This window comes from Ambystoma mexicanum, chromosome 2q (genome assembly GCF_040938575.1).
Source record: "Ambystoma mexicanum isolate Mex_15411 chromosome 2q, UKY_AmexF1_1, whole genome shotgun sequence".
In the NCBI taxonomy this organism is placed as follows: Eukaryota; Metazoa; Chordata; class Amphibia; order Caudata; family Ambystomatidae; genus Ambystoma; species Ambystoma mexicanum.
This window is the reverse complement of record NC_090924.1, coordinates 1,038,038,454-1,038,051,809: the sequence shown is the minus strand read 5'-3', so window position 1 is coordinate 1,038,051,809 and position 13,356 is coordinate 1,038,038,454. Positions and strand designations below refer to the sequence as shown.

General features: G+C 45.4%; 1 protein-coding gene across 1 annotated transcript in view; it reads left to right on the top strand.

Moving 5' to 3' along the window:
- The first annotated feature begins 388 nt into the window (after positions 1 to 388).
- The window catches only part of ACBD7 (acyl-CoA binding domain containing 7), a 130,448-nt gene continuing 117,480 nt past the window's right edge, over positions 389 to 13,356 (top strand). The window contains exon 1 of the mRNA XM_069648396.1: positions 389 to 542. Within this exon, the coding sequence (XP_069504497.1) occupies positions 531 to 542 (12 nt within the window). The 5' untranslated portion in view covers positions 389 to 530. The remainder of the gene's footprint in view (positions 543 to 13,356) is intronic.

Here is a 13,356-nt window from a genome sequence, read left to right as displayed (position 1 = left end):
ACATTATGAGGTTCCCATAATGCTCTTTGCTGTTATGCAAATGGACACGATTGGGTTCTATGAAGACTGTTACGCACCCTGGCCAGGCCCCCTCCTTCCCACAGCCCCACCACTCCAAAGAGGTGACAGTTCCCCCAGTATTTTTTTTCCATCAAGTTCCTGCATGCAAAGTGATGTTGGCGTCAACGCCAGAACTTTATGAAGATGCCTCACATGACATGGGCTCGCGTTGCTGTTATATTATTCTGTGACAGTAAACAGCTGCTAGTCGTCAGAACTGCGCTCGCTTTTGTGGCCACGCCTGCGAGAGGGACTCGTGATTGCTGCAGATCTGCACTGTGCCGCAGGCCCGTAGCCCAGGAGATGCAGCGATCCCTAAGGCTCGCTATATGACGTCTCAGACTAGCAGCGCGACCAATGAGAGAGCAGCTGTCTGGTGCAGCAGGCTTACGCTATAAGAGGTGGGGGGACGCGCTCCAGACCTCGCCAGCATTTTCCCTGGTAAACGAGCAGATACGGCAGCAGCGGACATGTCTCACCAGGTAACCCTTCGTTGTATGCGCTGCGGTTAGTGTCCACAGCAAGCTAAATAATGCATTTATTAGGCGTAGAGTATTTTGGGTACGAGTTTGACTATGCAGTCTGCCTTTTAAACATGGCGTGCACCCCCCACACCCCAGAGTAGATGTCCCCGAAGCGGGTTCGCGTGAGGTAGGACGGCGTAGTGGACTCCATACTCATTAGTGTTGCATTACGAAACTTCTATCCATCATAAAACCTGCTGCTGGCGGTTCGTTTTCGGCATTTACTGTGTTGGGTGTAGAGTTTTTGTCAGCAGCGGGGGTGATGCCATCCTATTTTAGGGGGCGGGGGAAGGGCGGCACGGGGTTATAGAGACGCTGCAGGACAACATTAAATAGGGGTTCGCAAGTTAGATTATTAATGAGAATCCGTCAGTTAATAGACCTCAAAGTGTCTGCATTCCCCCTATCCCCTGTGGTTCTGTTTTGTGCACTCTATCCTTGGGAACCCCGTGCATGCGCGTGTCTCTGTCTCTCTGCTCGCACCTGACATGAAAAATTTAGGGGACAGCGTTGATCGGATGGACATCAAACGGGCCACCTTCTCGAGGTGACGGTCCCCGCATAGCGAGCAAACCCGTAGCAGTAATTCATCTGGACTGGGTGTGAAGGCAACATGGATTTCTACAGTGGCCGCATTAATCAATTGAGATGTGTTGACCCACCCACTTCCTTCGAGACCAGGAGGAGAATATCCAAGAGCTTTCCTTTGGGCAATTGCCTCCAATTTAGACTATTTAGTTTCCCAAAATCACTGGCAGACGTGAGCCATCTAATTGCAGAGCAGTTAAGCCTCAAGTATCCACGTGGGGCTATATCGATATTTGGCACTACGCCTTTTGTGGTTGCTCCTTGTTACTCATTTGTTCTCTTTGCTAAGAGAACTGTCGCAAGCCTTTGGGAGCAGAGTCTGCTCCTTAACTTTGTGAATGTGGAAAAGCGTAAATCCTAAAGCCAGTGGCCGGCTACGCCACTGGTCATCAGCTTTGCAGAGTATTCCGTTTAAAAAAAAAAAACAACTGATTGGTTATGAACGGCAGATCTGTGACTCCAACCTTAGGTTTTTTGGGAGGTGGGGGCGGTTCTTTCCTGACCCACAGTAACTCTGTTGCTTGTGTTTAAACGCTATTTAGAACATATATAACTGGAACCCTTATCAACACGTTGCAGCCATACCGTCCTGAGTATAATGGAGCTGCACGTTTTTCTAATGAAAAGTCCCACTTCCCAGCAATTAGTACAGTGAACCGTTGTGTAGAATGGAACAGTGATTGCACCATTGTTTTATAAACATGGGAACGGAGAGGGGGTGTGTGCGCCGGAGGCCCTTTTGCTTCAGCAACTTTTGTTTCATTTTCTGTGGCTCTGCTGGGCAGTGGATGGGAAAACTGTCAAGTGGAAATACTGGCCGTAGAGAACAATCCAGTGTCTGTTCCCAGCTCTCTCGGAATCTCGGTTTTGGCTGTCGGACTCTGCATGATGTCAGTTCCTTCTATCGGACGTGCAGCACAAAGGCTTGAACGAGAACCCGACCCTACTTTGCACATGAATTTCGCCTCCGTGCTGAGCGGGGCAATCAAGTTCTTGCTGGTACAACTCTCTGGGTCACCGATGTGGGAAGCTGGTGCCTCAGTACAGTGTTGTTCTGGCCCACCTAGGAATGTGCAACCTTGATATGGTCGCATTTCCTGGTCCACCCATATCTTTTGATTCTCTGGCCTTGAATGAGTAGCGCATCTTCCTGGAAAGATGCGGCTGCTCAAAGAGCCTTTATTCTAAAATTGCAATCTTTAGTCGCTGATGGCAGCTTGCGGGCGCCATAGGAGCAACCGCGTTATTTCAGATTCAGCCTGATGGCCACACCATTCATGCCACATCCTACAATAGCTGCAATTATCGCCTTTTCACAAAAAATAGACTTTGTAATTTATATGCAGAACATTCTTAAATGAAATTGCCACAAATAACCCGTAGGTACCCTAGGCGCATATACGCTGCTTCTAGTCCTTGCTGTAGTGGCAGCTGGTGATGAGGGGCGTATATATTTGTTGCTGATATGGCTGAGCGACCGAGCGTAGCGAAGGAGCCCACACCACTCGAGGGGGTTTTGGGTGGTTTCTCCCTGGAAAAATAAAAAATCGGTGAAAATTGTGCATTTTGTAAAAAAGCCGAACAGTTTGCAATTGGATTTTGTAGATGCAAGTCAACGGGACACAGGAGCATTTCTCCAACACATTTTTATGATGACTTTTCCCCACAATATGTGCCCGTATAAAACATTACACACTGGCTGTGGTCATACATTTCCATGCTGACTGCAACGTTATACCATATTATTCCCATGTAAGCACATATTAATGTTTGCTTTGTGCATAATGTCAGTATTGATACTATAGAAAACATGTCCATGTTTGTTCTGCCAATATATGGCGGTATCCCCACATAAGAACATACTCCAGTTGGCTTTACCATTAAAAATGCATGCCAAGTATGACAACATGTCAAAACTGGCTCTACTAAAATGCCAGTCGAGCTACATAACACTTATTGCTCGTTTTACCAAAGGTGCTTAATACAAAATGTCATGCCACGGTAAAAATAATACCACTGATGCGGCTTGCTTTATCAAAGATGGCCAATAAAAAATGTCTTACTGCAATAAGAAATGGCTAGACAGACTGCATTAAAATGCAAGTCTAGCTAAATAATACTTATTATGCTTGCTTTCTCAACCATGTGCAGTAAAAATGCCATGTCTGATCCATGGTGTGCCAGCGCCTTGCAGTCAGACATAATTGCAATAATAATGGGATCCACAGCAGGGACAGTTCCACAAGCGCTTGATCAGATAAGTTTCTCTGGGTGAAGAGTACAGGCTCACACCCAGTTTAGGGATAATAACCATAGATCTATTATGGACATTGTATCTTGTACCAATGAATAATGGGTATATTCTGCTACCCCAGGGTACCTATTCCTCCAAACATCTACTAGCCCCAATTGGGACATGCCCCGTCTAACCATTTGCGATGTGCTTGTAAGGCAGCACTGGATAGTCTTCGATTGGCCCAGCAGTAACTCAGATAATTGACAGTAGAAATCGGGGTCATCTGTAAGATGGCCATACATGTTAATGTTAATCCCAACTTTACTCTGTGAATCCTCCCCCAAACAATCGCATAGATCTCCTCTAGATCAATGCAACTCTTATCAAGCTGAAATCAGAGATACTGATGCACCAGGGTGAGCACCCCTCGCCTGGGATGAATAGTCTGTATTAAAACGCTGCTGCCCACTTAAGCGCAAACCCCTTATGTAGGCCTAGCGCAGGAGTGTCCTGCAGCATCACTATCTTGTGGTGGTCCATGTACGGCAGTATCTTCCTAGCCTTTGTGGGTTAAGGCCACGGACATTCCAGGTTATCGGCACAATAGGGTCACCCAGTTAAATGCATACCTCCAATCTGCACGCACATCCTCCTCTGTATAGTCTTGGGCCGATCTGTCTGACTATGAGCAACATGTCCGCCAACTTTTTTAACTGAACTAAAGTGCCCCACCCTCGGCACCCACTCTACTGCACCTCTACCAACCACCCAGCACATCTCAACCCATAGTAGAAAAGACCAACAATCGCCAACCCTCCGCCCCCACCCCCTCACTATCGCACCCAACTTGATGATGCACCCTTTAACATTAGTGTAACCATCCTGGGGTGAGTTGTGAGCAGCAGCGATATTGAGAGGGTGGTTGTGTGCCCCAGCATTGACACATCAAAAGCCTTGTATGCCATTGTTATTTCCTCCACATTCCAGGTCTATTTAACCAGGATATCTTCATCCGTTTCCTATGTCATTCTGTGCATTGCTCCGCCACCTGTCTGGGGCTGTGGATTTCCCGTGGTCGCACCGGTATCGATGCTTCAATATAGGCAATGGCATCCGCTGGTGTTTCAAAAAGTGTGCTGCTTTGTCCTCCCACCTTGCCAATTCTATTCTCAGTTTCTGTTATATGGCCACTTTCTTTCTCCAATTTCGATCTTATGGAGCTGTTTGACACAATGGTATCCAGCTTCACATTTACTGGCATAAAGCCACGTTGCATGAACGTCATCTGTTGATACTTATGGGATCCGCCTCCCAGAGCACCGAGTCTGCTCTCATTCTCCGATTCCTCCTCTCTGGTAGCCTTCACGGGGGTATTAATGTAGGAGTCCATAGGCCCCTGCTTGTTCCTTTGCCGTGCTGGCTCTCAAGTCAACGGAAAGCACACCACTCTTGTGGCCCACACTCCAATGGTTCTGCAGCCGCCAGGCACTGATAGGGCACCAATCACTTGCCAACATCCACGTCCACAGGGCATCCTGGGGAGCCTGACCATGGCCACATCACAGCCCAGATAATGCAAGTGTAATCAAGGGACCTGTTCTCCCGTATACAGTAGTCTCAACAGGATACTCTGAGGCCACATCCAGGCCAGCCAGGAAGTGCAATCCACCCAGAAGCTGTCCTTGGAGTCCCTGCTAATGCTACGAAATGGAAACATGAGCCACAGCAGCCAGCAGTCAAGTCAAACCAAGCTGTGCAATGTCCGCAGCACAGCTTGTGCAGATCACGACTCCTGAAGGTTTGGTGGTACAGGCAGCCATCATAAAGAGCTACTGCCTACCCAACTATTCCCTCTGACGGTTATGATAAAAGGTTTGATACTCTGTCGAAAAGGGGTTTCCCTGCCAGTAGCTCGCTTTGACATTTAGGCAGAGCCTGCTGATGCAGGTTTGAATCCCGGCAGGGCCAAACTCAGCCTTTCGACCTTCCAAGGTCGATAAATGAACACCACACACCGTGAGTAATAATAAGCAGCGCTCAGATATCTGATGGTTCGTAGCGCTATATAAATGCTAAATTATTATGGACTTAAAATCCATAAATGCTACTTGGGCATTGCTAACATTCAACATTCTCGGTTACACTATGGGATGCCAAAGCTATGGCAGCACACATCCCATTTATGGACAATCCAGGATGGGAAAGGAGTCATGTACCAGTCCCTGCAGGCTTAGCTTGATTTTGCTGACCATGTCAGCTGTGCATTGGCACCCAGCACTGTTTCCCACAGATTTGCATGGTTACGAAATTCTGTCTGTGTGCCTGATGGAAAGGCTAGATTGCTGAACATGCCCTTCAATGGTTTCCCATCTGTTCGGGAGTAAAGCTGATGAAAGCTTAGAAAAACTTCAGAAATCTAAGGCGGCAGCAAAGTCGCTTGGTGCAGCGATAGACAGCCACAGCAGGCCCATCCAACTCCTCAAGGCTGGAATGGCCAGCCCTTTCGTTATTGCTCATCTTTTGGAAGGACAAGAGGACCGAGTAGCCAGAAGAAATGTCCGCAATGCGGACGAGCATATGGTGTGAAACCCACAGGGCACCACCACACCTACTGCAAAACCACTCGGAAGCCTTGGTCCACAGGACTGTTGCGGGGGGAAGCATACTCTGCATATGGAAGAATGGAAGGGCATTACTTCTGATGCTTGGGCTTTGCAAACCATAGCCCCAAGGTTACAGCCTCCGTTTCTTGAAAAGGCCTCCACATCATGCAGCAGGGAGCTACTCCCTCAAGGTTCCAGATCTGTTCCGTTTCCTTCCTGCTGGAGACAGGCACAATAGAGCCAATGCCTGTGACGGAGGAACAAGGGGTAGTACTCCCCTTATATAAATTTATTTTTTATTCCCCAAGATTGAGCCCCATTTTTGACTTGAGATGCTTGAACAAGTTCCTCGGAAGGACAAGTGCAAGATGGTCACTCAAATCCTTCAGGCACTCCATCTCTAGGATTGGATGGTATCATTGGACCTTCTTTCATGTGCCTATTCATCCCAAGCACAGGAAGTACATGAGGTTTGCCATTGCCAGTTTTCTGGTTCTGCCATTCGTGCTCACCTTCGCGTGGGGGTTTTCACCAATTTGATGGCGGTAGTGGCAGCAAGTCTAAGGAGGGGAGGGATTCACATCTACCCGTACCTAGACGATTGGCTGATCAGGGCTCATTCTTCCGAACAGGCCCTGTAACATCTCGGCATCACCTGCCATTCTCTCCACGGCCTGGGCTTCTCCATCAATTTCAAGAAGTCCCACATGATACCTTCTCAGAAGCTTCAGTTCATTGGAGTAATCCTGGATGCTTCCTCTGGGAAAGCCTCACCAGCTGATGTGAGGGCTTCGCACATTCGCCAGATGGTCATGAAGTTTCAGAATACCCAACGTCTTCTGACTTGCTGAGGATAATGGCATCCTGCATTTTTCTGATGCTCAATGGGCCCTCAGGTCCAAGTGGTGTCCGTTATGAGGCAGGATAACAGACCTACTTCAGGCCCCCAAGCAGGGCTATGCAGGATCTCCTGTGGTGGGTCTGCAAGGAGAATGTACTGAAGGGGTGTGGGGGGACCTTTTTGGCCACCATCGTCTGAGATAACGGTAGTTACAGATGCTTCCCTCATGGGTTGGGGAGCTCGGGCCAATGTCATTCGTCTCCATCAGAGTCCCAAATACACATCAACCTTTTGGAGCTGAGGGCAATCAGACTAGCACTCTGTACGGGGGAAAGTATGTCCTGATAATGATGGACAACACAGAGGCCATGCACTACCTAACAAGAGCGGAGGTGTAGGGTCACTACAACTGTGCAGAGAGGCAATGCAGCTCTGGCTTTGGGCTCTACACGAAAGAATCTCTCTGGGCCGTTCACCTAGCCAGAGAGATCAGAGGCAGATGCTCTGAGCGGATCGGATCTGTGATCATTGCGACAGCCGAAAATGGCAACTTTTTTTTTCTTTCTTTTTTTTAAATGCCCTTTACACCACATATATATGCAAGGGGAGACCCCCGCGCTGCCCCCATATTAATATTATACACTTAACCGTATATCACTAAAAAAAAAAAACGTTGTTAAGGGGACGTTATGGTTAAGTTGCACTACTACAAACCTGTGAAATTACTAAAAAAACATCACAAATGCGACCCAATACAAACGTGCCATTATGGTTCACAGTAAAACCGAAAACCCCCTGAAATTCGGCAGTTATGGTAAGCTAAGCAACTATAACTCGTGCCACCACTGTGCACTGCTAAGACTAACACCCAGGACATAAAAGATGACATCACAAATATCATTGACATCACACGTCTAGCCCCTTTTTTTTTTTTCTTTTTTTTTTTTTTTTTTTTTTTTTGTTCACTGCCATATCTAGGCCAGGTGGTTTTATTTACTGACAGTCAAACTTAACATTTAAAAGGTAATACATTTATAGATGTTCCTATATTCTCGCATGTTCTTGCACTACTTTCCTTGGAATTTAATCGCATGTTATGATGTACATATAGGGGTAGAAGCAGGCCTGAAACAGCAATCATTTTTGTGCGTGAATACAATCATGAAGATTATACACAGTTGCTAATGGTACTGTGTCTTCTTTCCTTACTCTACTCTCCATATGCAAGCCCCATATTTGTATGCATTGCAGTCCATTTATGTTTTGTGTGTATTAGTAGAAATATGTAGTAAGTGATGCATTATTAGCTACTTAGTACATGTTTCACACTACGGAAAAAGAAGCATGCACCGTTTTATTATATAACTGTGGAAAATTATAAATATAGCACCTCTGTGGTGTATACTGCAGCCAATACCTACATTTCTGTATGAGTAGGTTCCTGTACTAGAAAGAACACTGCAATGGAATGTTCTTTAGAACGCTACATTGCGTAATGAAGTATGTAGTTAATTGCACATCACCCGATAATCCCTGTTACTTTTTTGCAAACATTACATTCACAACCCCTTGTATGTAAAGGAAATGCACATGTAATGTCGTCAGTGATATTTGTGATGTCATCTTTTATGTCCTGGGTGTTCTTAGCAGTGCACGGTGGTGGCGCGAGTTATGGTTGCTTAGCTTACCATAACTAGCGAATTTAAGGGGTTTTTTCGGTTTTACTGTGAACCATAATGGCACGTTTGTATTATTTCGCGTTTATCAAGTTTTTTTGATTTATTTTTTTTAACTTGCTTTCACAGGTTTGTAGTAGCGCAACTTAACCATAACGTCCCCTTAAAGTTTTTTTTAAAAACATAGTGAATTGTACGGATTTTTAGTAGGACAATTTATGTATAAGGTGTAGGTAAGAAAAAAATGTTGTGCTACATGTCACATATTTTCAGTAGGGCAACATAACCAAACGTCCCTTTTTAAGAAGGGTCGTTCGCTAAACAGTATACACCTTTTGAAGATTGCCACATGAAAGTATACTGTCGTACAGCACCGGGACATGTCCCGGAATCAGTGCACACTTACCTGAACGAACTATGCCTGGTGGCCAATGTGCAAATAGAGTTTATATTCATGTAGGAACGTGCACCTTCAACAATTGCCTTACACAACGCCAACATGTATTGGTATGTAACGATTGCCAATGCACTACACATTATTATCTGAAAAAGACATCAGCTAAAGGCATCCTTCCTCCCTAAAAGCAGCAGTGGTGTAATGTAAAAGCATAAGAAACTGTCGCTACCATGCACATAACAGACGGACAAAATTTGTTGCCATACATACACCCACTCACATTACCGTTTGATGCCTTTTTGCTCAATGCCGTTCTCATATTGCCTGCCGTGCCAATAAGTAGAGCCACCCGTAAACCATGCGTTAATAAAGAACTTTCACAATATAAAGAAAAACAAAAAAAAGTGCATATACTCCATATTTCTCAGTAAAGTACATGGATGCAATAATCTTTGCCAGTAGTAGTCTATAAATTAGTAAAGCAGTAAAGTGTGCTACTAAAGACGTCCACTTGTAATCCGAGGCGACTTTGGCAGTGCGAATCACAAAACAAAATCCTTTCAAGATGGCCATCATAGAAAGGGAAGGCATTTATTGCATACATAGCCCCTCTTACCTTTCCATGGTAGGTTGCAAAGCAAAAAACACAAGTGCGTGACGCAGAACCTGTAAACATTCAGCGACGTACAACCTAATAACTTACTTTTGGTAATAATACAGTGGAATGTAAAATAACACATGAACATTTTACAGGTTACAAAGTATGTTTATTTAACAACAAATTTGAAGAGACCATCGGAATAATCCTATAATCAATGCAATAATTACAATGCTTGTAAGGGAGGCATTGCAAATGTTCAAGATGAGGAGGCCTTTTTTTTCCTCATGCAAACATTTTGGGGTCTTCGTTGAATCAGTCGCTTTGTTTCCACAGTGATTTCCCAGAAGGTGTCATGACCTTTTGGCTACAGCACCATAAATGATGTCACGTTGCTCCGACTAGCAAGTTCAGCGTACATACAAAGCGGGCTTACAGTCTCATTCCACATTATTGTTCTGGACAGTCAACCGCTCACCAGCAGTTGTATTTGCCATCCGAAGAAGCCCTCACTCAGGATTTGAAAACCATGGCACGTACAGTAAGGCAATATATACCTAGGCGGGAAAGGTTACAGAAAGTAGGTGTCAGTAACCAACCTGTACCAAAATGTTTTAAAAGAACACACAGAAAATATGCAAAGTGCTACACAAAAGTAAGTGCTCAAAGTTGACATTCTAGTAATATGTTACTAATGTCCATGTGTATCTATAGTTGCAGGCTACAAACGCCAAGATTCTGCATGCGCCGTAAGGGGAAAAAAAATGGCAACTACACAGAAAGAAGATAATTTAGTTATGAAAAGGAGTGGACAAATAAAAAAATAAATACGTTTCGTCATTTGAAAGAAGACCAAAAAAAGTGCAAGGTTATACACAAAGCTATGTGGACAAAGTAAACTTTTAAAATAAGAAATATTAAAAGGTTGAGTGCAGTCATACCCTACAAATGAGCAACCTGTACACTCTGCAACATTACAGGAAAACGTTTAACAGGGCAGAAAAATAATATGTCAATTATATTGGCACATTTAGATGTGCAGTTATGTAAACATAAAGCACAGTTCCCTGTAGAGTGGCCAAAAGTAAACTTACAAAATATTTACTGCCTCCATTCTTTTTCTGAAAATAAGAGACGAATGAGTTCACAGCGAAGAATCTTCGTTGACTGATATTGCATGTCCCTTACAAACTTTTTAAAACATAACCTTATAAATTGCTATTTTTTTCGACCCTTTCATTCCGTGAATAGCTAGTAGGTTTCTCTTTCGCTCAAGGTCAAAAACAATTGCCCCTTTATGTTTACTCGGATGCGTGGGCGTATTGAGCGGTCAACCAAAAAAGCAACTCATGTGGCCTTCACTCAGAAGCCAAATACATTCCTTCTTTGAAACAACATATTGAAATTAATTTATGAGAACCACTACTCCCATACACCTCCTGAAGCGCTGTTTCCAGCAAACACTGCAGATGATGGCCTTAGTTTTCAAAACTTAAAGAGGCCAATCTGAGGGAAATATTATTCCAAAATACGTTTTATCCCACACGCTGTAATCGGTCTGGTGCAGTGAGCACGAACTTCCATGTAAACGTAACATTTTAGAGACCAAAAAACTCACTTTTTCAGTTTGTTTCCACAGCTCATTGCCCCCCCCCCCCTCAAAGTTCACCTTCTGAAGTACTATTACTTGAGTGTGAGAAGTCCAATGCTCTCTTGTTTTGGAGGTATTTCTGGCGATATACGCACACACGAAAACATTAATTAAAGATAGGGGGAGGGGCACGCTATCGGGGAAAGGGCCACATGTTCGTGAGAACAACCTTTTCCCCCATTCAGTCTAAGGGGAAAACAGACATTTTCAGAAGCCTGCACCAAACCTCTCCAAACAAAATCAGAGTGCCAGATATATATATATTTTTTAAAAAAGTTTGGCGACGATTCGTCCAAGGGTTGGACATGTATAAGGCAGCCAAAAAGTGTTCTGTGTAGGGAAACAGCCACTCCACCAAAGCAACAGTCACTAACGTGCCTGTCTAATGTGCTGCAGTGGGTGACGGCAGGACCTAGAGATTTGGATATTTGTCCACATATTTTAATCTATAGGTGTACATTGGCGTATACCTCCACCGCTAACAAGGTTGTTTCTGGGTGCATGGGCTTCGGCCATGCACCCAAGACTGTACACCCTCCCCGGAACCATCTGACATGCTAACCTCTAGGACGAGTGTATGCACTGCAGTAATGTGATATGGTGGGTCTGGTCAGGGCCTAGGGTTTTAGGAGTATGATGTATGGGTTGTAGCTATGGAAGCAAAACTCTACATCCTGCCTACAACCACCTCAGTCATGTACATTAGTACGGGTGTATTGATGGGTATGGTATGTTGCACTTGTTCTGGCCAGAGACTGCACTCCTAGCTGTATTTCCATAGATATTATTGCAATGTGTGGATGTTCACTCGCTTATACCTCCAGCGCTTATAACTTTGTTCTTGCGTGCATGGCCTTTGACCATGCACCCAACACTGTACACTCTCCCCTCAACCATATAATCGATACTACACGTGTATCCATGGTCGTGAGATGCTGCGGTGGTTGTGGGCAGGGCCTACAGTCTTGGAAGTATGGCCTACGGCCATGCATCCAAGACTCTAGGCCTGTCACGACCCTCGCTCAAAACCCCCTCTGGCATCCTCTTTAAAAGCCCTCATGGGGCCAGTCACACCATGAAAAACAATGTGCTTGGGAACTACTTAATTGTATTGTCAGCCAACATGGAGGCATCCACATGGCTTGGTTCCTGAGAACCAAGCTATGCGGTATAGTGTTTTGGATGTGGTAGCCTAAGGACTACTTTACCTGGACTATTTTGTTGGTGCTATTTAAACCACACCCGAGCAAGACAACACACTTTGCGTTACTTTGCAGCTTGCAACGTGACGCTCACCGTGTCCAGCTATTCCCTCGAACCTGGAGAAGCAGAACCTGCAAGGAGACAAAAGGAACATAATTAGCAGCAGCATCTTACCTGCAGTCTTCATCTTTAAACACTCGCAGCTACTGAGAACAGCTTCCTCGAATCTACACGCCTCCCGGACAGAACGACCTGAAAGAGGAAGATGGAGGCAACATCAAAGAAAGCAGTAGACATTTACAAATTACGAACTGCTCAAAAGGCTTACCTGGCTGGTCACCTCTCGGCTGGCACCACTCCGGACATTCCACTCGCGCTGAAGAACACCGCGACCTACAAGGAAGGAAAACACAGGTTAGCAAAGGCAAGACTTTGCAGCGCTGCGCATAGCGCTTACTTAGCGCATCATAGCGCTCTTAATGCGCCAACATTTACCAGCGGGGCTCAACCAAGCCAGGTCACCGCGCGGAAGCTCTGCATACCTAAGGGAGAAAAAAGACATTTTAAACAAAGAAAGGCATGCCGGATAGCAACAAAATTAAAGCACAGCAATAAGACCTACCTGAACAATATCAAACGGGCCGGCGTCAGTGAAGTAACTGGACCACACTCGCCCATGAAAGACAACGCACCCCTGCAAAGAAGGCTGGACGGAGAGCACGCCTAATTCTACCACAAGGTGAGGAGATGGCGCCAGAGGGACTGAAATCCTACGGGGGTGGAGGGAGGATACTTACCCCAGTCGGTCAGTCTTGAACACAGTCCTCCTGTATTTGCAGGCAGAACCTTCACCGCTGACCACATCAGGGCAAAGCTGAGAAGCCTACCACCGAGTAACCCGGCTGGGTGGCGTCGCTGTGGATACCAGGTAAGCGTAACCAGTCCCTCCCCACAACCACCGCAGCATGCCACAACCATG